The following is a 23,932-nucleotide window of genomic DNA, read 5'->3' as shown; positions in this document are numbered from 1 at the left end:
ACAACTAATTGTCGGAGTGTTGGTTGTCGGTCTAAGTCAGGTCAGCGAGGCTTTGAGAGCTAACGTTCACTACGCATGCTCAGGCTCAAACAATACAATACAATACAAATTTTATTAGCACTCCCCATGGAGGCTTTTCAGTACTAATACGGATTTTCCATAGTTGTCGACAACTAGTCCAACGATTCCCGCAAACAAGAAAAATGGCTTGCTTATCTATACAATCTAGCTACAAGCTTTGTCAAAAAAGTCTAAGTTCCCTCTGACAATCTCGTAAAACAGGGAGCTTTGCAGACAGACGGACAGACGGACAGACGGACAGGTAGACAACCAGGCAGGTAGACGGATGGACGGACGGGTGTCTTTGCTTGACGGACCAAAACATGGACAGACAGACAAAAAGAAAGACAAACATAAACCCCAAGAATGAATCTAATGGCAATGTTAATGTACTTGTAAATATCTTTCTATTTTTTTCTGTCTATAGAGTATGGAGTCATTTTCAACATTGCCTTTGTAATATATACTGGAGAGAGCATTGACCAATATCACAACGGGAACTTTGTGAAGCAAATCGAATTTGTCAAAGGTCTTTCCAAAACGTTCAATGTTTCGGAAAACGATACGAACGTTGGCATCATTACTTATGCTGGTGATGCAGCAGTCAGATACAGATTTGAGGATATCACCAACCAAACAGACCTGGAAAATACTCTGGACACCCTTACAATAAGCGGCAGTGGAAGAAACATTGGTAAAGCCTTAGATGTGGCACGAACGGACCTTTTTAACCAAACAATTCCTGGAAGAAATGACACTGTGCGAGATATTCTAGTTGTCATAACAGACAGTGGCTCAGATGATGATATTGCTGTTCCAACATATGCCTTGAAGGAGGACGGTGTCACCATCTTCAGTGTGGGTATTGATCGATATGTGCGAGGCCAGCTTAATGAAATGGCCTCAGAGCCTGACTCGGAACACGTGTTTACTATTGACACTTATGATGGACTTGGTCCAACTATGGCGCCGTTAAAAGATGAAATAATACGAGGTGGGTATCGACAAACGTCAGTCAGTGAAAGAGCAAGTTTCCGAAGTAATATTTGATTTTGTGGCACATTTCTAGTATGATTATGTTCCGAAACGCTAGACAAATAAAGGGGGGAGCGTCACACTTGACAATTGCAAGACCAGTTGGGTTCAGGTTGATAACTGTTCGCCAATGGGAACCTTCGCCTGTTGACGACTTTGTAAAAGAGATCATATTTTCCTTGGCACTGTTGGCACTTTTTCCTCAGAGACCTTGATAAAATATGTTCATCCTGGAATGCAGGTTTAAAGGGATGCTAGTGGCAACAAATGCTTCACTACTAATATCATATGTTCTACTTGAAAATTATGACGTATTTAAAGTGTGATCCAAATGAGACGTTACTACACTTAAGTAATGTTAGGCTCTGTTTACTACATACTCAAGATACAATGTTTGTAGTAGGTCTTGTAAATTTTAAATAGGACAATGATGTAGGTTTTTCAAATAGCGAGAGATGTGAAACGATCCAAGATACAACAGCGTGAAAACAGAGTCTGTGTGGACTCGTCTATATTCTTACTTCGTTGAGTATTATGACTAACCTACGCGTATTCTCAACTGTTCTACAGACCTTGATCCATGCTCAACTGAACCTTGTGCAAACAATGGAACCTGTGTCAATCTTGTTGGTGGAGGCTTTAGATGTACCTGCACTCCTGGATGGACTGGAGAACGCTGTGATCTTCGTAAGCTGTACTTCCTTGTGTGCATGCACCACTGAGCAGATTGCAAGAACGATGTCGAAACAATAATACGAGTTGCTCATAAAATGATGTTCTGTGGGCTCGTTACCCCTGCATTTATTAGTATGCTAATACAAAGCTGTGGGAGAAATTCTTCAGCTGATAATATAGTGTAGCGGATAACTGAAAATTTACTGGTTATATTCGCATGGGTCGCTTTTCATCAGTGAGTTGGGTCAGAGCATTTGTCGACAGGTTTTCTATTCAGTGTCGAAGAACCAAAACTAATATCATCCCTCCAGACAACCACAAATAACACAGACAATCTAATAGACCATTCAAAACTCGACGTAAAAGCATTCCTCCCCCCATGCAGTGAGCAAAAACCGTTTGTGAGGGAGCCCCCCGTACGACTGGTTTTGGTTTTACCTCTGATTGATGGTGAAAGGGCGCGAGGTTTGGAAACCGACACTATGGGTGGTAATGCAAAGCCGAAATGCGAATTGCTTTCCACACGAAGAGAAACCACTCATTGTTGTTGTTTTCTTTGTAGAACTTACACCTTGCACTCTTCCACCTCACCCTTGCAATACCAATGGTAACTGCACTGCAAACGCAGAAGATGAAAGTGTTGAGTGTCAATGCTTTGAAGGCTGGGAAGGCGAAAACTGCCAAATTGGTGAGTTTGACTGATGTATCATATGGGCTATTGTAAAGATTGACAGTTTTTATTGATGCGTTATTATTTTCACTAGCTCTCTTGCAATAATAAAACGATATAAGGGACAAACCTTGTGTGGACTCAGATGAGAAAGAAGGCAATAAAACCTTTTTAAAAAGTGCTTTCTCGTACAAATTCAAAGTGTAAGTAATTGTCAATGATAGCAGGTCCTTTTTGCATTGTCTCAGACACTGAAAGTAATTTAAAGACCTTCCATGATCATTTACCTCATGTTTCTGGCTAACATGTTACATTCATCACTTCAGACGTAAACGAGTGTGTTAACAACACTTGTCTAAATGGTGGAAACTGTACCAACACAAATGGAAGCTACTATTGTCAGTGTCCGCTGGCGTTTGCTGGAGACAACTGTGAAATGCGTAAGTTTGAAAATCTGCTATTTACAAGAGAGAAATGGTTAATTAAAAATAATTGGTTTTAGTGATGTTCCTGCGTCTAGGGAAGGGGGCGGCGTAATGGTAACTGCATTGGGATTGTGGATCAAGAGAAAAAGAGTATCGCGTTTGAATGCTTGGCACTCTTGTTGTGTTCTGTTCTTTGCATAGACAGCTTTCTCCCACGCTGCTTTTCTCCGCTCAGGAAAAAAAAAACTGGCTACTGAACAACGTTGTCATAATCTAAACAAATAAAACTGGAACTATCTACAAAGAGAAAACATCCTTAAGGAAAACTGTTAATCTTCACGCTTAGATTTCATGCTAAAACGTGTACCACGAAGGGGGAGCATTTTAATGCCTGAATTTAGCTACGTTATGACGGGATGGTTAGCCAAGATATCATCGCGTTATTTTTTTGCCTGCGGACCGCTATATAAGTGCAACCCATATTTATAGTCTTTTAAGCATGGCAACAGATGATAAAAAGGTTATATCTCGACCCTCCGGGTATTTATTTTTTTGTTGATTTAGTCAAGGGGTTGTCTAAAAATAGCATGATCCGAATTGCCTTGAGAATAAGGCCTTTATTGAGAATAAACTCTCCTACCTTTTATCCTCTCTTGACTATAGATTGTGATCACCACAACATGAACCTTGGTTTCATGGTGGATGGGTCTGCAACCGTGGAACTTCGCGGTGAAGGAAATTTCAACAAGTCCCTCGAGTTCGTGGCCAACTTGATCGCGTCTTTTGATGTATCTGATAATACAACAAATCCTGGAATGGTTGTTTTCTCCGAAGATCCTCACCTAGTGTTTAATTTTTCGGAACATAAAAATTCTGCAGATGCAATGGCTGCAGTCCAAATGGCTACCTATCCAGGCCGTGGAAGGAAAACTGGAAAAGCCCTAAACTTCGTTCGTCGTAACTTGTTTTCGGATTCTGCAACTCAAAACAATAAACTGAATTATCTCATCATCCTAGCAAGTGGTGCTTCATACGATCTGGTGAAAACACCAGCAAAGTTGCTGCGCGAAAAGAACGTCACCATTTTCACCATAGGGGTTGGTGAGGACTATGACGTCGACGAGCTGAAACTGATCACTGGTGATAATGGCACGCGAGTATATGAAACATCGTTTAAAGATCTTGGAGATTTGAACAGCAAGTTGAAAAAGGAAGTCTGTCGATGTAAGTTGTTGTAAATTTGAAATCATCCTTGTTCATGTTTCTTTCTTTAACTTGGTTTGTTGGTAGCGTTTTGCTGGCCAATGAGGAAGTTTGAAATGCTACATGAAGACCATAAACATATCTGTAGTGAGCATGTGTTAGTCATTTTAGATTTTACATTATTGCTGACTTTCACTTAAATTACAGAAAATCTCCTCATTGTTGTTTATCTAGATTATATTTAACTATAAGCTTCGATATTTCGACTGAATTTATCAGATTTCTTTGAAAAGAGAAGAAAATCAAGGACTCAATTATTCAGGAATGCGCCAATCAAAACATTTTCTCATCTTCTAGGAATTGTGAGACAGTTGTGACCTAAACACAAAACTGACTTCTTCTTCTTCTTTTTCACTTTTTCCTTTAGTGCAAGAACTTAACAAATGCAGCTCCTCACCTTGCTTAAATGGTGGCACTTGCATCAACACTGGTCAGAATTTCCGCTGCGTCTGTCCACGTAATTTCTATGGAAGCCGGTGTGAGCTTGGTATGGTAACCTTTGTTATATGTAACTAACGAGGAATTGGTTAAAACGATTTGCCGTTACAATTTTCTTGGTTTCTTTTAAACTTTATGTAGATTCACGCCTCTGACTTAATTCAAGTTTTTTTTATTTCTCACTTTGATTGCCTTTTTTAATGGGAATTTTGTCAAGTTGGTATTTGTGTTAAACTGCTTCGAAGATTTGAAGATTTTGACTCCTCCTCTAACGTTCCACGTTTGCTATTTTAGGGAATTCAAATTTCCCTCGCTCCGCCCTGTTTATTTTTGCAAGCTTGTTGGGAAATTATAACGTCATTGCACCAATGGACGTTTTTTTCTTTAAATTCGGCATTGCGTGAATCTAGAGATTTACTCCGAGTGAATATGTGCAGTTCCAACGAGAAATCTTCTTCTGTAGACCCTATGTTGATATCCTTGACCAAACAATGACGTCATAAATTACCATAAAGTAACGTGGCGATGCTCAGGTGATTTAAACTGAAAACTCAACTTCTCGTATTCGAACCACTTAAAGAGATATCAACAAACCCCAGGATCAGTTAAAGAGAGCCATTGGGTATACTTTGAAACTTAAACTGCGTCTCAGTCAAGATTCTCTTTAAGAGGAAAACAAGATCTAATTTGCCATGCAGGTTGTGGACTTACAGAACTGGGTCTCAAAACTCCAAACACACGTCGAGTCCCAGACAAGTACATTTCGGCATCATCGCAGAGAGACAGTAACCACGCGGCTCACCGAGCGAGGGTTGGCATCGAAGTTATCGGTAGCTGGGAGGATGGGTGGTGTTCATCACAAACTGACACTGCACCCTACATCCAAGTGTTCTTTGGTGAGTTTTTTCAGCGAGCTTTCAAATACCAAACAAACAAATAACTTTAAACACTTTTCGGATGCTGGAAATTACTTGTCATGTAAACGTTGGGAAAGGTGAACGTTTAATGTTACACTCTTAAATTTAAAGTACCTGTTGCCGACTTTCTAGTTTTCTGTCAGTCCTCAGCTTCTTAACAGTTATCAGCACATAGCTGACAGAGGAATGGTAAAGAAGTAAACTCTTGGTAGATTTGACTTGTACAGGGAAAATGATATTCTACAGCGAAATTATTTCTGAGCTTCTTATCAACCCTTTCCAATTTTCCCGAAAAAAAAAAATGACAATTTTCCGCTCTCACATCATATCCACTGAGGGCTCGTGGAATAACCATTAATTATTTCTCTTCGGCTTGATCATAACCAAATTGATCATGACTTTTTTTGTAAGTCTTCGATCGACCACTTAAGGAATTTGCTTAGAGTTGGTAAATATCTTGACGTGAACTTTGCCTCGAAAGATATACTGAACAATTAGATTATGCACTCGAGATTTTTTTTATCACGCATAGAAATCGAGAGCGAATAATATAACTGTTTTAGTATAAATCGACTAGTCGTTCAAAACTTTATCTAAATCCTCTTCACAGACACTTTGAAAACGACAAGCGGCCGTTATTTTGTTGACAAGGGCACACTGCTTCGCTACTCACTATCTATCACAGAATAGATAGTGCGTAGCGTAGCCAATCAGAGGACGGCATTCGTGACTTCGAGATTCTCTTGGCCTTGCAAAATATAGAGACTGCGAGAGTCAAATAACCACCAAAACAAATGAGACGGCGAGACTCGTGAAACTCGACGAAAATTTGGTGAGACCCATTGTTTTTGAAGTGGCGTTCCCCACCCCAAACTGACATATTCTACTGTTTTTATCGATTATAGAAAACAAGTTTAAGTCTGAAAGAACAGAAAATGCAGTTTATTTAGTGTAAAATGTTGTTTTCTTCTAGAATACTTAACGAATATCACTGAGATTGAGACCGAAGGTGTTCAAGATGAAACAACAAACTTATGGGTTGAAAGCTATTATGTATCAACAAGTAACAGCACTGACGAGGCGTCTTTTGTCGAATATACTGAAGAAGGCGAGACAAAATTAGTAAGTATAGGTCTTACTTTGATCAGTTTAGCAAGACGATTCAATTTTGCTTTTGGATGTACACTGTTAAAGATGATAGGGTAAAGTTAATTATCTAGTAATGTGGAATAGTGACTTCGTTCGAGACGACTTGGCTGTAAGAGAATCTTTGTTTACAATATTTTCCTCATGAGCACAAGCGATGCAGTTTTTGATCGACCTACAAGTACAATAGAGTCCTAAAGTGTGACGTCACAAAAAATAAATTTGAGAAATTATGGGATTTGGCGCCATTTTCGAATAGAGCCTCCTTAAAAAAGGGTCTTTACCAAAAATTACCTCTTAATTGTAATTCCCAGCCGAAATATAAAGGATGAAAATTTGGTACTGCCCCGTATATATCTCTCTAATTTTGAGTCGGTTCTAAACTGAAGCAACTCAAACAAATTTTGAAGGGTTTGTCTGGAATGCTATCAAACTTTGATCCCTTATATCTCTATCGGGAATTGCAATTCAGAGCTAATTTTTGGGATGAGGGCATCTTTTAGGATCCTCTATAAGAATATGACATCATATCCCATAATTTCAAAAATTTTATTTTTGTGACGTCATCACTTTAGGACTCTATAGTTCTGAATATTGAAAGGGCATAGCATGATTGACAGTCCCAAGGAATTTGAGAGCGAAGTATGGAATACTTTTTGCGCGACGCCTGTTTAAAAACTCAAACTTTTACAAAGACTGTACGAGCTCCTAAGCGCTTTTGCCACCCAGACATTTTGCAGTTTCTGAAAATCAATTTCTCCTTGAATATTATACCCAAAGAGCCTCGAATTTCTCCAATTACTAAGTTTCTCAAGTTTTTTAAAGGTTTGTAATCAATTCGTGTCTAGCTGTATGTCAATGAGGGAAAATGTTAACTATGACGTCAGCAAGATTCTCCTAGTGAAGATGGATATTTCATCTTTGTTTCTGTTCTGCGACGAACCTCCTCGGCGACAATAATTTTGCAAAAGTTAACTGTACTAACCTATGCGTCTATCTTGTGGTAGAACACGGAAAAGTACCAATCACAACACGCGTAGTATATTGGTTATTGACAAAAGTATCATAGCTTTACTGTTCGGTTCTTGGGCCAACTAAATTTTCTGATGAATCCCAAATAACGTTTTCAACCCTACTATATTTTTCAGTTTGAAGCCAACAAAGATATTTCAGCGACAACCATCAGTCTCCATAGCACCAATGCTCACTTTATCAGAATTCATCCAGTGAACCACACCGGACAGTTTGCCTGCATGCGGTTAGCTCTGTATGGATGTGACAAAGGAGGTACTGTAGCATGTCTTAATGTCTACTTTTTTGTATTATTATTCTCTGGTCACGGTTAGTAAGGCCCGAACTTTATACGTTCCCAACTTGCCGACTCAAGTATAATTAAGTATGACGATTGATTCAGACGTCAAACCAGATGGCGTCTAACTTAATTCGACACAAAATTTTTAAGGTAAAATATAACTTAGATTATGTAGATTATGTATCCATAAACCCCACGTTAAATAAAGTATCGTATCGTATCGTATCGTATCGTATCGTATGTATGCATTAACGCATGTAAAGTTGAATCGAATCGAAGTCGAACTTTTGCCATTCTATTCGACTGCCGTAATAGAATAGCAACGCTGACCGAAATACAAATGTGTCGATCACAACTGATTCAAATGTCGAAATTTAGATTCACCTGATAGCGATGCTTCAATATTCGAGTTTATTATAAGGCAGGGTCGCAGTCTTGAGGTAAATTCGAGCGTTCGGATTGGCTCTATCTTGGTCGGGATTTTTCCATACGGACCGTTTCCGTGGAAACAATCTAAAATCGTGAATTTGCTGTTTTCGAAAGCCGGCAAATTCAATAAACAAGCATGGCCCGAGTGCCATATAATAAACTACTTAATGACCTAGCTTGCTCGAGCCGTACTTGGAAATATTGACCCTCGGTCGTTTTAGTACAGACCTTGCTACCCACGATCCGTAGTATCACGACCTCAGGGCCATGTTTGCCAGTACAGCCCTCGCGCTCGCTTGGTAAGAGGTTAATATAGAAAACGTCGTCGTAAATAAACGTGATAAGACAGTTTTAAAATCAAGAGTCGGTTTAAAGTTTCTCTAGTTCCTGGAGAAAAAAAAATTAAAAATCATTTTCTTGTCTTTACAACTACTGCCATTAAATAGTGAATGCATGTACATAGTTTTTTTTTTTTTTTTTTTTTTTTTTACCGGCAGAGGGTTTCATGGAGTTTCCACGCACGCCTCTACAGAGAGTAAACGACGCTCCGCTGACTAAAGATCCTCTGTTTGATACACGTTTAGCAGGTATGTTTTAAATGTATTGAAATTCTGAACCACAGGATTGTTATCATGATTAGTACTTAGCTTGAAATAAATGCTCTCACATCTTTGAATACCTTTATTTTAAAGCTTTCCGTAAGATGTTTGAGCTGTATTATGTCATCCGGGAGACTCCAGTTTTCACTTGCCTAAGATCGAAAATAGTAAACACCAAGTGGATGTAAACTAGAGAACGAGGGAGATTCCTAACCGAACAGTACAGTAGACAATGAATTACATATTTAGACGTAGCCACTTTTCCTCTTATAATGTTTTGCTGTTGTTTTCTAGAAGTAGTTGGCTACAAGCGGCTTATATATTTTTATAAACTTATTGTAACGTAGTTATGAAGTTGCCTCCTCAGGCATGACTCTAAGCAAATCTCGAGCGGTATTCTTATTTGTAGTTGAAAATTTATATCGATCGATCTTCTACAAGAGATTTAATCTCCCACGTTGGCCATATCCCCAAGACAATTTCTGTAAAGTTTAATCGTAGACTTGGTACTTAGTTCTCCTGCATATAACGTTGCCACACGAGTTTCGCGGGTGTTTTCGTGGAGTCTTTTGCTGTCTACGTAAACGAAATCTGCGTACTGAATAACTATATCTTTAGCTTCGTTCCTGCTGAAATATCTGAAACCAGGAGTGATCCAGGAATAACCTGAGAGGGAATACCTTAAGACCAAAACTTATATAGGGGATTACCCCTTCGTACTCTTCATCCCATCTTGTTATCTAAATGTCCTTACTTTCTTTTCAACTTTTAACAGTGATACCCGTGGCAGTGTTCGTTGGTCTTCTCGTGATGTCACTGATGTTTCTTTTGCTTCCTCTCGGGTAAGCGACATCGTTACTCAAGATCAGGGGCACACCTAAATTAAGGTTTCGATTTCAAAGGACACTTTGCCATGGTAAAAGATTGCACATGTGTAGCAAGTACCATTTCCTAAAAGACTGGAAATGAGGCAAATTTCGAGAGAACGTTACCATGACAGCGGCCGTAGCCATGAAATTGTTTCAATATAGTTCTAGTTTTAATGAACCTTTGTTGTAGTTTTGAGTCTTTGGCTTTGATTATTATAATTTATTTTAGGCTTTTAATGTATTTAGATCTTTACTTTTTTAGAGGACCCTCCTGAAATGACCACTAGATAATTGGAGGCCTCTTCTTAAAATATCAATCTGTCATTATGTCATTAATCTTCTTTTATCTTGTAATTCAGCAACCCTCCTCCTATTGGACCTTCTCAGAATAGCACTACAGTTCGATTCGACCCAGACCCCCCTCAAAACGGAGCTGTTCCGTTAGTTCCCCTGTATGAATCTCAGTCGCTGACTATGCAGCTGGGTTCAGAGAGTCTGTTACAAGTGGAAAACATCAATACAACATCTGATGATGCAATTTTCTCTAACGAGAATAAGGTATGGTAGACCAATTAGAGTTACTTGTGTGCACATGCATGAGAAAAATTGGAACTTGTTTCTTCAATGTTGTTAACCTGATCGATTACAAAGAGCATAGTTTAAATGGCACTCGAAGTTTTATTCAATTGAATAAAAATCTTCCCCTCAAATGAATGAAAATTTAAAAAACCAGTATTCAAAGGTAGACAATAATGTTTGCGAAGGTACCGGTGCAATAATTTACCAGCAGAAAAAGAACGTTTATTAACTCTGCCACTTTACAAAGTTTTGATTAATTGTTGACAACTTCTTGAGATCTTTTTTGGCAAATTTATTAAGCCAATCAGAGTGCAAAAACTATCAGAGGCAGAGTTCTTAGCTCATACGCTTAAAATATTGATATCTTTGCCTCCCATAGTTCTTACCGATTTATTTGATAGTCTTAACAGTTGAATTCAGTTCAAAAATATGACAGCGATACGGTGAAATATGTTATTAGACTGGAGAAAAGTTCGAGAGATTCGGTACGAACGATGAACTTGAAGCATTTTTCCTCAGACTTTTCAAAAAAATCAGGACAACTAAATTTTACTTCCTCCGGAGTTGAAAGAAAAGATGAATTTACAACGCAATATTAAAGCAAAAGCGATTGGGGTGCTGGTTACCCGAAATAACCTAAGAGTTAAAAATTTAAAGGCAGTTTGTTAAAAGAAAAGACACTTCACATGTTCCGGTCAGGGACACAAAACAAACAAACATAGACACAAAAAAAGAAATAAGCAACTTGTAGCGCATTTTATATGAAACGTGCCTCAGTTTCGTCCAGATCGATGACAGATCCAGATGTTCGTCCATCGATGACAACATGACCACGACTTCAGATTGATAAGGCATCCTTAGTTAATAATTCGTTGGGTTATAGATCCATGTAACATCAGATTTAAATACCATGGCACACATTTTGTTTTCTTTATAAACTCACAGCAAAGTAAATAACCCTATTTTGTAATGGTATTATTTTGCAGATTTTTAGTTTCGACCGTCAAGTTAATGTGGCAACTCAAGGTCACGTCAACCTGGAAACTTATTAGATCCGTTAAATGAAGATTTGTTACGTGGCCTCAGCAACACGATTATTATTAATGCAGCTTGCGAGAAATTAATTAGTCAGCTTATTGCCGGGGTGTAATCTGCCTGATAGTGCGCATAATTTCTTAGCAGCAAGTTATGTTAAATGAAAACTAACAGCGTAGAAGGTTGCAACTTAAGGGGCAAATGTTCATTAAAAAATGCTCATAATATATAAAATTAGACTAAATATAGACTAGCCTAAAATTGGAGCTCCTGATTGCAATAGATTAACCTGGCTTGAGCCCGCGATCCAATCGAAAAACCACTACCTGGTCAGCGGTTAACTAAAAAAGAACAACAACAACAATGTGACCTCGATGAGTTCATAGTAACCGTGGAGTGCAACAAGCCCATAATTAACTCGACGCGCGCCGCGTTCCAAGCTGGAACAGGGAGGTATTTACTAAAGAAGACATAATAAAGTGGTCTTGAACGTCAAAAGTAACAGAAGAGAACGATCTTTTGTCATGATCACTCGCTTATCAATTCTATTTGCGGAGGCACAAAAACCGCTCAACTAATAATAAACACTAAAAGCGATTCTTGACAATACAACGCGCTAAAGTGAACCAGACTGTTGTTTCTGAAATCATTTCTGTCCTGTGTGCTTTTCAAGATTATTTCTCACATTCATTAATAATTCATCAAGTTCAATCCAAGAAAATCACAACCATGAAGGAAGTTTGGATACCCGGTTCTAATTAGCATATTACATTTGGACGATTTTAATCTACTTCTCCGTTTACTCCTTAGTTTTTGTTTCGATTGAGAAGATATATCAAACACTCGAGACAGTGTTTCTTCGGTTATCCAAACGCCTCGGATTTCGTCAACAATACTTCGCTGCGTGTCGTATTTTCAACTCTCTTCTCGGTGTTTGGATATCCCGATGAAACATTGTCTCTCATGCTTGATATAATACTTCTAACATTGCTGTGCTTGTTTGATATATTTTGTAATTTTTCATGAGACAATTCCAGTAATATTGCCTGACCATTGCAACTCATACTCCTGTATTTATTTAGTAAATAAAGTCTCTTTCTGTTTGCCTTTCCTGCTTTTATTTTCTTTGGTGGGGTGGGTGTGGTGACATAGTAAAAACAAAGTCTTTTAGTCTGTACAATGCTTAGGGAAACATCTCAAATGATTGGCGAGAATTCAACACGTACTTTCCAACCAATTATTACACCAGACGATTGCCTGCGAAGAACAAAACAAGAGAGGATGCCATTTTTATCAGCGTCGCACGAAAAATTCATAGAAATCCAAATTTGCACCAAGCACAATGAAAACAGTCATTGTAGTTGGCCCATCTCCACCCAGGAGCGAAGGAGATAGAGACAATGAAACAGTATGAGGGAACTTCAAGTGGGGCTTCAGCATCTCTCTCTCCTAAGATTTTTTTTGTTTTGCTTTGTTTTGTTTACTTGAAAAAGGTAAGAACTCCTTTATTTCATGATCAGACGTATGGTAAACAAATGAGCGTCGATCTCTCTTACAACTGTCGCATGGGTCACGCCTACAACACGATTAGGGTGGTTCCCTACAGTATTAACAGTATCTTCACCTGAAGAAGGATGAAGAACTAAAAATGAACTATTTCTTTCACCTTTGGGTTTAAGCCCCTGGCATTCGCAGTGAAGATTAGCAACACACCTGGGGTTTCTTTCTCGTTCATATGAGTGTATTGCAGACTGTTGCCATGGCAACAACCAACCGTAAAGATAACCACTTTTGTGCTATTTTCAACCTATTTACTTCTATTTCAAAGGTCAGCCTCGGTAAAATAATTTTAACCTGGGCAGTCTTGTAAAAACGATTTCGAACAATAGCTTAATTTGATAAAATGAAAAGTTTATCTAGTAGATTCGTAAAAATCCTTAATCTTCTTATTTTTTATTAACAAAAGAGAAATCCCTCGACAAAATTTTGTCAAAAAATTATATTGTGAAGTAAGCATCTATATCATGAAGTATACAAAAGTTCACGAAATTTCACCGAAGGAAACACGAGAAAAAAAGCACTGGTTTTTTTCGTTGGCTTCTTTGTGACGTCATAAAATTTCGAGATGACCACGCGCGCATGCATATCAATGACCCACTGGCGTCATTTGCACGTGCTGCTTACGTCCTACCTAAAGCTACGTTTCGCATTAATATGACACATTTTTAGAGAGAAAAATTTAAAGAAGGAAGTCTTACCCTATGGACGGCTAGCATTTTGTAAATGAGCGATAATGGCTGCTAAAATTCGACCTTGTTTTTTTGTTGTGTTTTTTTTTTTTTTCTTTTTTTTTTTCTTTTTTTTTCCGTATTTCCGAAGAGCATATTCGTGTTCCACGAACTCATTACACGACTTAGCTTGTTGGGGAGTAACATCCTGGTTCATTACAGATTTAGCGGAATCCTCTTTCCTCGTATCTTGGCAACTTGTGTCTGCCCCACAAACAAAGCCAAGGACTACAAATACGTGTGGTAATATATTTATTTTACCCCGTGCGATGATCGTCTCCTACATACCTCGTACTTTTCTCCTTTAAATCAAGCACAGAAGGGAAGGGTCTTCTATTCGGTCAATAAACATTTTGAAACCAAAGGAGATTTACACAATGCAACTTTTGTGATAAACAAATTTTGAAAATGTGGACGCCATGTTTGTGGGCATTTTACTGCGTGATCTCGCGCGCGACTTTCGCGTAGAATTTTGAGAGCTCGCGCCATCACGCGTTTTTCGAAATCAGTTCGAGCGCGGTCAAAAAACTATAGGGAGCAACCTTAAGGCTATTCCCCAGTATTGCATTGCGCATCCCTACTGCGCAGAATTTCACGCGTGATTAGCGCGCGCGTATTAAAAAATGGCGGCTTTTTCTTTACAGCTGGACCTCGCCATAGAGGTAAATCGTCATTTTCTCGCAAACGAGTGTGGTGACCTATCATTTTTTTTCTGTTGTTTTGAATTGAGTAATAAATTTCTCTGTGTAAAATAAATATGGACCAATTCTCAGTATAGAACAAAAAGCATACGTCGGAAACGTGAATTTAGCAAGCAATCGTGACTACAATCATGGTGTTATTATAAGGATTTATATGGGTATAAACAAGGTGCTGTTGCTCCTAAACGAAGATGGGGACCCCTCATTTTTATTTCAAAATTTAAGTTCCTATAATATAAACAATCAATAGGCAAAGTTTCACAAAAATCTCAGTGCGGGTTCTATTTCAGTGGAATGACCTTAAATCAAATCATCTTGCTTACTATTGTGGCGGCAATGTTGAGCGCGCGTTGAACGCCACAACATCGTGTCGTGTGCAAGTTACTTGCGACAGGCCTAGGATCGTTTGCAGAAAAATCGCATTTACGATAAGTGCACACGCGCTCATTGGCTAATATACATTGTCAATTAGCGGACAGAGGCATGAATTTGTAGCCTCGTGGATCCACAGCTACTTTGCAATGTTATGACGAAATTCATTGTCAATAACAGAATAGATACATGAAAAACTGACGTCAATTTGTTAATTTGTATGTAGATTTATACTTTTGATCATTACGTATTTGATCGGTAAACTTGCGTAAATCGGATCACATTGACAAAATGTACCGTACGGTCTATCAGAAACGTTTTCTTTATTATTTTATTATTATTATTACTATTATTATTATTTTTATTATTAATATTATTATTTTTGGTTTGAAAAAAATAAACGAAAAAAGGGCGCAATCGATGCTATTTTTGCGGGTTGTTCATAATGTTGATTTGAAGTTAAGGAGAACAAGTTGAAAAGCTTTAACAAGGAATCTACTATCAACTTACACAGCAGGGGTGACTCGTGCGGCTAGTCTTTTTAAAAAACTGCGTTCAGTTTTTCAAGTGGGCCACTTTAAATGCAGATTTCAAGTTTTGTTTTTTCAACTGAAATGATCATGACAGTTGCAATAAAGAAAGCTGCACAAAATTGAGAATAAGTGCATGAGAGTTTACAGATTGTATTTATAACGTCTGTCGATGCTAAAAGACCTAGTACCTGTCTTTCTGATTATTTCTCAAGCTCAACAAATTAAGACACGTGTAATTCTAACTGTGACGGTGTTTGGAAATGTGTTATTTATTGGAATAAGATTTTACAATTTTATCTTTTCATTTTCTTTTTAGTTTCCAGCCAATTATTGGACCAGACGATTGTCTGAGGTGAGCAAAACAAGAGCGGGTACCAGTTTTATCAGCGCCATCCGAAAGATATATAGTGGTCAGAAATTGCACAAAAGATCTTGAAACAGTAAGGAGGTGTTTCAAGTGTGGCTGCAGCATCTTGCTTTCCTAAATATTTTTTTCCTTGTGAGGTCCTTAAAAAAGGTAAGAATCGCTTTATTTCAAAAGCATGGTTAACAAATGATAATGTTGATCTCTCTTACAACTGCCGCATGGGTCACGCCAAGGACACGAATTCTCTCGAGTCAATCAAACCTCCTTGCTTAGTACTGCGACGACAATGTTTTGCGAGGGTAGAATGTTACAACATCGTCTCGTATGCAACTTGTGTGCGATAGGATCGCTTGCCAAAAATTGTATACCATCGAAATCTGTATTTACAACATTTTGTATCTAGATTTGCACTTTTACATATTTCAATTGGTCAGTACATTTGCGTAATCAGTTTACGTTGACACAAAGTATCGCGGGCTCGAAGGTCTCCTCTGCCAAAATCTTGTTATTTTGTTTCCTTCTTTTTCTTTTTGAAGAAAGTTGAATTGAACGATTAAAAGGCACTGTCTACGCTATCTTTAAAACGTTACACAGCTGTGATGCGGGTTCTTAAGACTTGCTCAGAATGTTTCTTTGAATTTTAGGAAAACAAGTTCAACAGGTTCAACAGGGAATCTATTATCAAGTTTCACAGCAGGGGTAGCTCATGTGTAAGCTCGTGTGTGAGTGTGTTTAGAAAACTGCGTTCAGTTTTGACATATTTTATAAACAAGTTCAAGACTATATCAAAAACCTGCCACAAGATCGTATTAAATGCTTAATAACTCAGCTTGATCGAATTTCACCTTCAAATAGTTTTGTTATTATCATGTAAATCTTGCCAAATGTGTGAATAAGATTATTTGCTCTCGATTTCTATCGCGTAATAGTCGTTCAAAACGTTATCCAAATCATCTTCACAGAAACTTGGGAAACGCAAAGAAGCGGCCACCGTTCCGTAAACGACCGTATACTAATAGGCTACTAGCCCACTGGAGATAAGCAAAAGATCAGTCAGATCAGATCAGTTTTTCCTTATGTCCTTATGTCGTCATGTTAAAGCTGTTATGTTGCTATTATGTTTTTGTGCCAGGATGTTCACACGGCAGATACACCGACATAACGTCCTTCTTAAATCGTTATGCTTAAATCGTTATGCTGTAGATCTGGCTTACAGGAGATCACTCCAAAAAACGAATATTTTTTCTCAACGCTAACAAAACCCTTGCACTAAGTTTAGCCACTCACCGAAGTTTCAGCCTCTAAAGTGTAGGTTTTCCTTATGAAATTCGTCTCCAAAGAAGCCTAAAATTCGAACAATGTTACCGCCATTTTGGACAGTACTCAGCAACAAGGCCGCGTTTTCGTGACGTCTTTCCGTCCGGGAGATTTTGTCCAAATGGCTCCGAAGAGCCTTTTAACTACCACTCTGGGTTATGGCTTCCCTTGAGCCATATTATTTTGGGCCAAACATGCTCCAAACTCCGAAATGATAAAAAAAAAAACAATATATATATATATATATATATATATATATATATATATATATATATATATAATAAATAAATTTTGCTGACCTTGTGAAGGATGCCAAGCCAATAGGAGGTTTTACTCCTTTCCGCCAATTTCAAGTCCGACGGAATGGCGTCAAGTAAATACGGCGTGGAAGTCGCTTCTCTCGAGACGAATTTCTTCAGGATAGCGGGCACTTCAGAGGCTGAAACTTCGATGAGTGGAAAAGCTGAATGTTTACTTGCAATAGGCGAAGACTAAAACATAGGCACGCAAGGCATGCAAGAGTTTTTTTTGTGAAAGTCTCGGAGATAGCAGCATTGGGTTAATTTGACAAGTTTTTTCGGTTGCGATGTACAGCAAGAAAGGAACTGGTAATTTATGGTGTACATGCGATGTTACATGAGTAATGGTAAGACAACTAAATAGTAAGCCATAAAATGTTTCACTGAACAAACTACAGTAATCTGACACGTCTCCCGATTAAAATAGATACCATCTTATTTTCTAACAGGCAATTGATTAGTTCTTTGATACATTCCACACTGTGATTTGTGTGACACGCGCACACGCATAACTCACACACTCAAAACTCAAGGCTGATCTCGCTCATAACTAAACTCCTCAGCCAAACCCACAGAAAATGTCAAAGTAAGCCCAATATATGAATACGTCCTCCTCTTTTATAGAAGAATAAATATGGCCGTTCTAAACTGTATCGGGATGAAATCGTCTCACATACTATTTACCTTTACAACAAGAAATTTGATTGGCTGTTTATAGTAGATCCGATCTCATTGGTGTGACATACATACATCTCTCACTCACTCAGTCATCCATTGACCCGTCCATAACATACCCAGACGCGCCGACTTAGAGATATTTTTTATAAAAAAAAAAAACTCAAAAACAGGACGACAGGAGCGAGGCTGAGCGAGTCGAGCGACTCCTGAAAACATGATTACGAGGCTGAACAAGGGCGTAAAAAGAACGGGGGTGGAGTCCTTTTTAGTGCAGAGTTCACTGTTGGGATGGTTTGGGGTTTGACGTCGCTAAAGCACCATGGCCTTAAGGCACTATGGCAATATGGCACTATGGCCATAGGGTGTAAACTTTAATGTTTGTATAATTTATTTATTCCAATTAATTAATAAGGTTTGCGGCAAGGGGGGCTTAGGATGGGGTAGGTACTTGTGAGCACTACGTAAAATGGGTGGTGCATGTACTTACCTTACTTCTTTGATCACTTCAAAAAGCTATATATTTGTTTCAGAAAGCCCCTTGCTCTCCTTGCGGTACTTTTCTCTTTAGAACAAAACCAATATTTGTTCTAAACGCAGGCGCGGATTAATAGGCGTTAGTGTCAACTACATATATCAGTTGGAAGATACATTTCATACAAGATCACACACTAACGTTGAGCGCTTTTCCTTGTGGTAGAACCCTAATAAGTCATACGCATGCGTTCTAGCATCGTTAGCACGATACAAGGATGTTACTGTGACTGAGTGTCTTTTGGAATTACGCCTAACTTGGTTCAAGAAATATCATCGAGTGTTTCCAAACTACACTAGTGCGTTTATTTCATCCTTTAATTGTCTCCATCAAAGAGACCAAAATGTTCATACCCGCAGCCGAAACTCTCCCAAGTAAGTGGCATTAAAACTTGTCAAATTGAACAAATAACCCAGGAAACTGCTCAAATATTGCTGCAGACTCCGTGGCACCTATTGAAAGCATAAATTTTATCAGTCTTTGAGGGGAATCGTTCACCGATGAAGGATATAATCTCGGTAAAGTAGCGTTGTTTACTTTCAATACCTCTCGTTGAAACGCTCCTCAGTTGTATTAATCGACCTTGTATTAATCGATATCCGTGTGTATTTTAAATTTAAGTGGTTTTATTGTTAACGCCAAAGGTGGCAACAGAACGTGCTGTTCCGTGACAATTTGATAATTATATTAGTTCCTGTTTATCCGTCAAAAGAAAATTTGCGTTTTAAATAAAGCAAATCGACCTTCTTCCATTTCTTCATCCGACATTCAACTTTCTTCCATTTATCCCCAGCTGTGAAAAGATTACTAACACATCTTCCGTGTTTTTTCTAGAAAACAAGAGTTTTAGGTTACACACCTTCGCGAGGAAAACAAAAGTATCAAGTTACAAACGTTTTCATGAAGAGTAAAGTTGTCACGTTCGCTACTTAACTGTATTATTTAATTTAAAATGAGCAAAAATCAACGTCAAAAACTACAGTAAAATTCGAGAGCTGTCTTGACAAATGGTAATTAATTGTAAGTTATTCTTCGACTGTGAATGAAAATACACACATCAAACATACACACTGCTAAGATTGTCTCATCAAAATCCCTAGCTGACTAGCGAGGTCAATACAAACCAGGAGTGAATAGCAGGGGTTATATAGGAACTGTGTCATGAATACTGCGTCAGAGCTATACATTACACTCTGCACTATCTGAGATTGTCTCACTAGTTTGTTCGTAATCCGTCTTAGATTTATCATTTTTTGGTAAAAGTTTTTTGGTATTTTCACCATAGGAAGAATTGTGGCCAGGTATCCCTTAATTTGCGACATCGTTGCAATATGAATGAACGAATGTTTTATTTCTCATTTTCGGCAACAAGGAACGCGCGAGGGATACACGCGGGGAACGCACCAGGAAATGCAACCTCGATTTCAGGCATCGGGAAGACCACAGCAAATACACGGGTAAGGTAATTTCTCTCATATCTTTCCCGAGTAACCGTTGTGAGTTCCCATACGTTTGCCGTCAATCGTTTTACCCGTGCGTTTTATTGTGTTTACGGTGCGTTTTACCGCAGGTATGCCGTAATCGCGTAAGTCGACCGCATCGTGTGTTTCATCGTGGGTACCTCCTGGGCTGACTGCTTCCTCCCCCAAACAATCGCTGTAGTTTCTGCTATCCCTGAGCTCTTCTACTACACTCTACGTTCGCTGCGCGTTCCCTTCTTTTTACCCCGAGTTCCTTCCGGGCGTGTTCTTCCCCCACCCCACGTTCCCAGCGAGTTCCTGGTGGGTTCTCAACTAAGTTCATTCCAGCATTCATTCTAAATTTCATAATTCGCCAGGTAAGTGCCCTAATGTGTTAGCTTGTTAGTTTCTCTGACAGTTAAGCAGAAATGCCATCCCTTTGGTCTTCTTAAGCCCCTTTAATTTATTAAGCCAGTAACCAATATGTGAAAACGTTAAGCAAGCGTAGATGACTTTGTACAGACAGGAGAAAATTGAGTACGAATCTTCGCGAAGATCAAGTTAACAATGGACTTAATAAAAAACTTTATTTAAGATACAAGACTAATAAAAAAAATTAATTTGGCCCAAAATTATTCGTCGTAGCGTTTAGTGTGGTACAAGGATGAGAGAATCGTGTGATAAAAAAATGTAACCGTAAGTTAATGTACGTTTGAATGTTTAAATGAACGCTTCGGAATTCATTTTAAAAACGAAGGCTTACACATTGATCGAGAACTGTAAAAATGTGAATAATTTTTGAAAAATTACGTATTGTGTTTAGCTAGCTCATACAGGTTCACGTGAGCTCCCTATGAACAAAGAAAATGCAAAACTTTCTCAGAGTAAGGCGTACAAAGGGTGTTTGTCATTAAAACTCGTGACGTATCTGTTAGCTGATTGGTGTAATTTTATTTTGCATATTCATGATGACTATTGCTGACCTAAGGTGATAGTTTGTCATTTTAAGATGTTTGCCGTCGGAGTAAGATGTGTACTGTTCCCTTTTACAAGAGAAGCAATTTTTTTTCTTTGAAGAAGAAATGGCGTCCACATTTGGGGAAGGATAGTCTGTTGATACCCATTTCTGTCAATGGTTAGTATCAATTTTTCCGATTCTACCTTCGTAAGAAATATTCCAACCAAAAATACCGGCTCCAAGTCTTACCACGTGCGCTTGCCGGACTCGGTTTACGTTTCGTGTCGAACGTTAGAACAACCTCATGGCTTAAGTAACGGAGTAAAACGTACGTTAGCAGTTAGTTCAGGAACCATACCATACGCTTAAGTCTGTAGCTGTTAGTTTTACGAGAGTTTGGCTTTCTTCACGAAATTGGCGTTTCTTTGTCAAACTTTGCCTTGTACTTGTCTACGCGCACTCGTGTTTAACAATTCACTGTGAATCCTTTTATTCCTCGTTTACTCTTTTCAGTTTCTACACTCACGTTTGTTCCTTACCCAATTTTCATGTCTTCTATTTTCAGGGACTGTCAGCAAGACAGGAGTAGATCAAAAGGATTTAAGCAGGGAGGATGAAGACGAAGTTGAGAATACCACTTTAGAATTTGGTTCAATTGAAATCTTTCCGATAAGAAATGACAGTCTTGTAACTAGAAAAGTTATATTCGAGTTCAAAACTTCGTAGTCTAAAATCTTTCAGTTCGGTAGTGATTGTTAATTACTTCTGCCATTTTTGCCGGAAAGGTTTCAACCGCTTTCGAGTTATCATTTAGTACATGTTTTCAAATTGTGGGGAGTTTTATTTCTTGGATCGAGCGATCATCAGTTTGATTGAAGTAAATTTTATCGGTCGGTATTTGCATGCTTACTTTATTTATCTTGTCAGATTCGAGCATTTTCCATTTTTTTCCTTTAAAAATTCCAAGTTGTTTTACAACCGCTCAACTCTCCTAAATTTGAAAATACGTTACTTCGAGATAACGTTTATTGAATATTTTAAGGTGGCACTGCATGTTAAAATCAAACCGAGATAGCAATTGGACTTTTGTATCTATTAGTTACGTGATCATGTCAATCATAACAAATTCTGTTGTGATATAAATTGGGCAAACAATTCAACGTTGAATTTTAATTTTTCTTGTCCTCCAAAATCGCATAAAGCACTGAAGTCTAACGAAGGCCTAGTTTCAATTTAGAATGCGAATTGTCCGTTGGAGGGCAGTGCCCTTGCTTAAAAACAATATCACATGACTGTTCAATAAAAATTGTTTCATTTTGGAGGCACATCTTACTCTGTTTACCTATCAAACGCTTCAAGTAACCGAAGAATTATTTCTACTTCTCAAATCTTAGCATTTTCAGACACGAAATTAAAAAGTCTGTTTCAATATTCTTCGCTTTGCAGACGAATTTTAAATATTTAGATTTTCCTTTTTCTCCCAAAAGGGTCAACGAGCTTCTAAAAAAGAAACAAATACACTACTATTAATTTATGATGTGAATTGTAAATGTTGAAAGAGCAGCTTCCTTGCTCAAAATTTATTAATCAACCAATTCCTCTGAAAATACTGCAGCTTGAAGCTCATTAAAAGTGCTCAGAACACATATCAAACAATTTCTATCGTTTCATTTGTAATTTTGAAACACCAACTTAATCAAGGAATAGTTGACTATTCGTTAGTAAATTTGATTTTTCTGAGTTTTTGCAAAATTTGTTGACATGATCACAAATTATTGAACACTTTTTTCCTTATTTCACTCGGCTTTTTTTTAATTCTTTTGTTTTTCGGTTTTTTATGCACTTGCAGTAAAATGCGTGAACATTTCTTTTGACGTTTGTTGTGTATTGACATGCAGAGCCACCTTGAATAAATAATTTTGGTAGAGGATATTTGGTTTCTGCATTGATCTTCGTATCAAGAAAGTACTTGATTTATGGGCAAATATTGTTGTATACATTTCCGTACGGAAAACGGTCGGTTTATTTCTTCGGAAGGGAACTAAACGTATAAAAATCAACCAGAAACCAAATATATCCTCTTCTTTAACTTCCAGCGAGGCTGTAATTAATTATATCTGGTATCAAGCAACTCTTTCCATTAGCACTTTTCGAAAAATGTAGGCCTAATTGTCTGATTTTCTAAATTTTTTGCTTTTATTGCTATCAGATCTATTACATTTTTGAAATGTAGCTTTAATTGTCGGAATATTTTAAAGCTATCATTTGGACTGCCAAACATTTTTACTGAAAGTTTTCACGACTTGATCTGCTGCTTTTCAAAAATGCAGCTCCAATTGTTTGATTGTTCTAAAATGGTATTGCTTTCGTCCGCAACTTGCAGACATTTTTACTAAAAGTATTTGCTATTTCATCTTTAATTTTCTAAACTTGGTCCCAATATTGTTTGATTCTTTAAAAATTTTATCGCTATTACATTTATCATCACGAACGTAGCTCCAATTATCTGATGCTTCTAAAATTTTATCGCTATCGTTTGCTACGGACAAAATGTTTCCAAACACTTGCTATTAGCTCTATTGATTCTCAAAACTGGCTTTAATTGTCTGATTGTTCTAAAATGTTATTGCTTTCGTCCGCAACTGAAAAATATTACGAAAAATATTCACAATTTCATCTTTGATTTTCTAAACTTCAATTGTCTTATTCTTCTAAAATTTTACTTCTATCGTTCGCTACGGACAAAAGTTTTCCAAACACTTGCTATTAGCTCTATTGCAGTTTCAAAGCTGTAGTTTAATTTCCTGATTCATCTAAAATGTTATTGCTTTCGTTTGCAAATGACAAAACAAAGTTTTACAACAGAAGCCATAGGATATGTAGAGATACATGTTAAAGCTTGATAACCAGACATTACCCTTTAACACCTCGCTGGAAGTAATTTCTAGAAGATAACGAAGCAAGCCATGAACAGT

The 23,932-nt window shown here is 37.9% G+C and overlaps 2 protein-coding genes across 2 annotated transcripts in view; one reads left to right on the top strand and one right to left on the bottom strand.

Moving 5' to 3' along the window:
- The window catches only part of LOC110059041 (uncharacterized), a 60,058-nt gene extending 47,499 nt beyond the window's left edge, over positions 1 to 12,559 (top strand). Inside the window, exons 44-56 of the mRNA XM_089281626.1 lie at positions 488 to 1,054; positions 1,666 to 1,782; positions 2,333 to 2,458; positions 2,767 to 2,880; positions 3,529 to 4,089; positions 4,496 to 4,615; positions 5,265 to 5,462; positions 6,457 to 6,605; positions 7,778 to 7,916; positions 8,868 to 8,957; positions 9,745 to 9,811; positions 10,198 to 10,396; positions 11,404 to 12,559. Of these exons, the coding sequence (XP_089137752.1) occupies positions 488 to 1,054; positions 1,666 to 1,782; positions 2,333 to 2,458; positions 2,767 to 2,880; positions 3,529 to 4,089; positions 4,496 to 4,615; positions 5,265 to 5,462; positions 6,457 to 6,605; positions 7,778 to 7,916; positions 8,868 to 8,957; positions 9,745 to 9,811; positions 10,198 to 10,396; positions 11,404 to 11,469 (2,513 nt within the window). The 3' untranslated portion in view covers positions 11,470 to 12,559. The remainder of the gene's footprint in view (positions 1 to 487; positions 1,055 to 1,665; positions 1,783 to 2,332; positions 2,459 to 2,766; positions 2,881 to 3,528; positions 4,090 to 4,495; positions 4,616 to 5,264; positions 5,463 to 6,456; positions 6,606 to 7,777; positions 7,917 to 8,867; positions 8,958 to 9,744; positions 9,812 to 10,197; positions 10,397 to 11,403) is intronic.
- Positions 1 to 23,932, bottom strand: part of LOC110059030 (histamine H2 receptor-like) — a 150,851-nt gene that overhangs the window by 31,398 nt on the left and 95,521 nt on the right. The gene's annotated exons all lie outside the window — the stretch shown is intronic.

Source organism: Orbicella faveolata, unplaced genomic scaffold (genome assembly GCF_042242905.1).
Source record: "Orbicella faveolata isolate gen_17 unplaced genomic scaffold, um_ofav_v1 contig_48, whole genome shotgun sequence".
NCBI lineage: Eukaryota > Metazoa > Cnidaria > Anthozoa > Scleractinia > Merulinidae > Orbicella > Orbicella faveolata.
The sequence above is the reverse complement of the archived record's forward strand: the minus strand, read 5'-3'. Positions and strand labels throughout refer to the sequence as shown.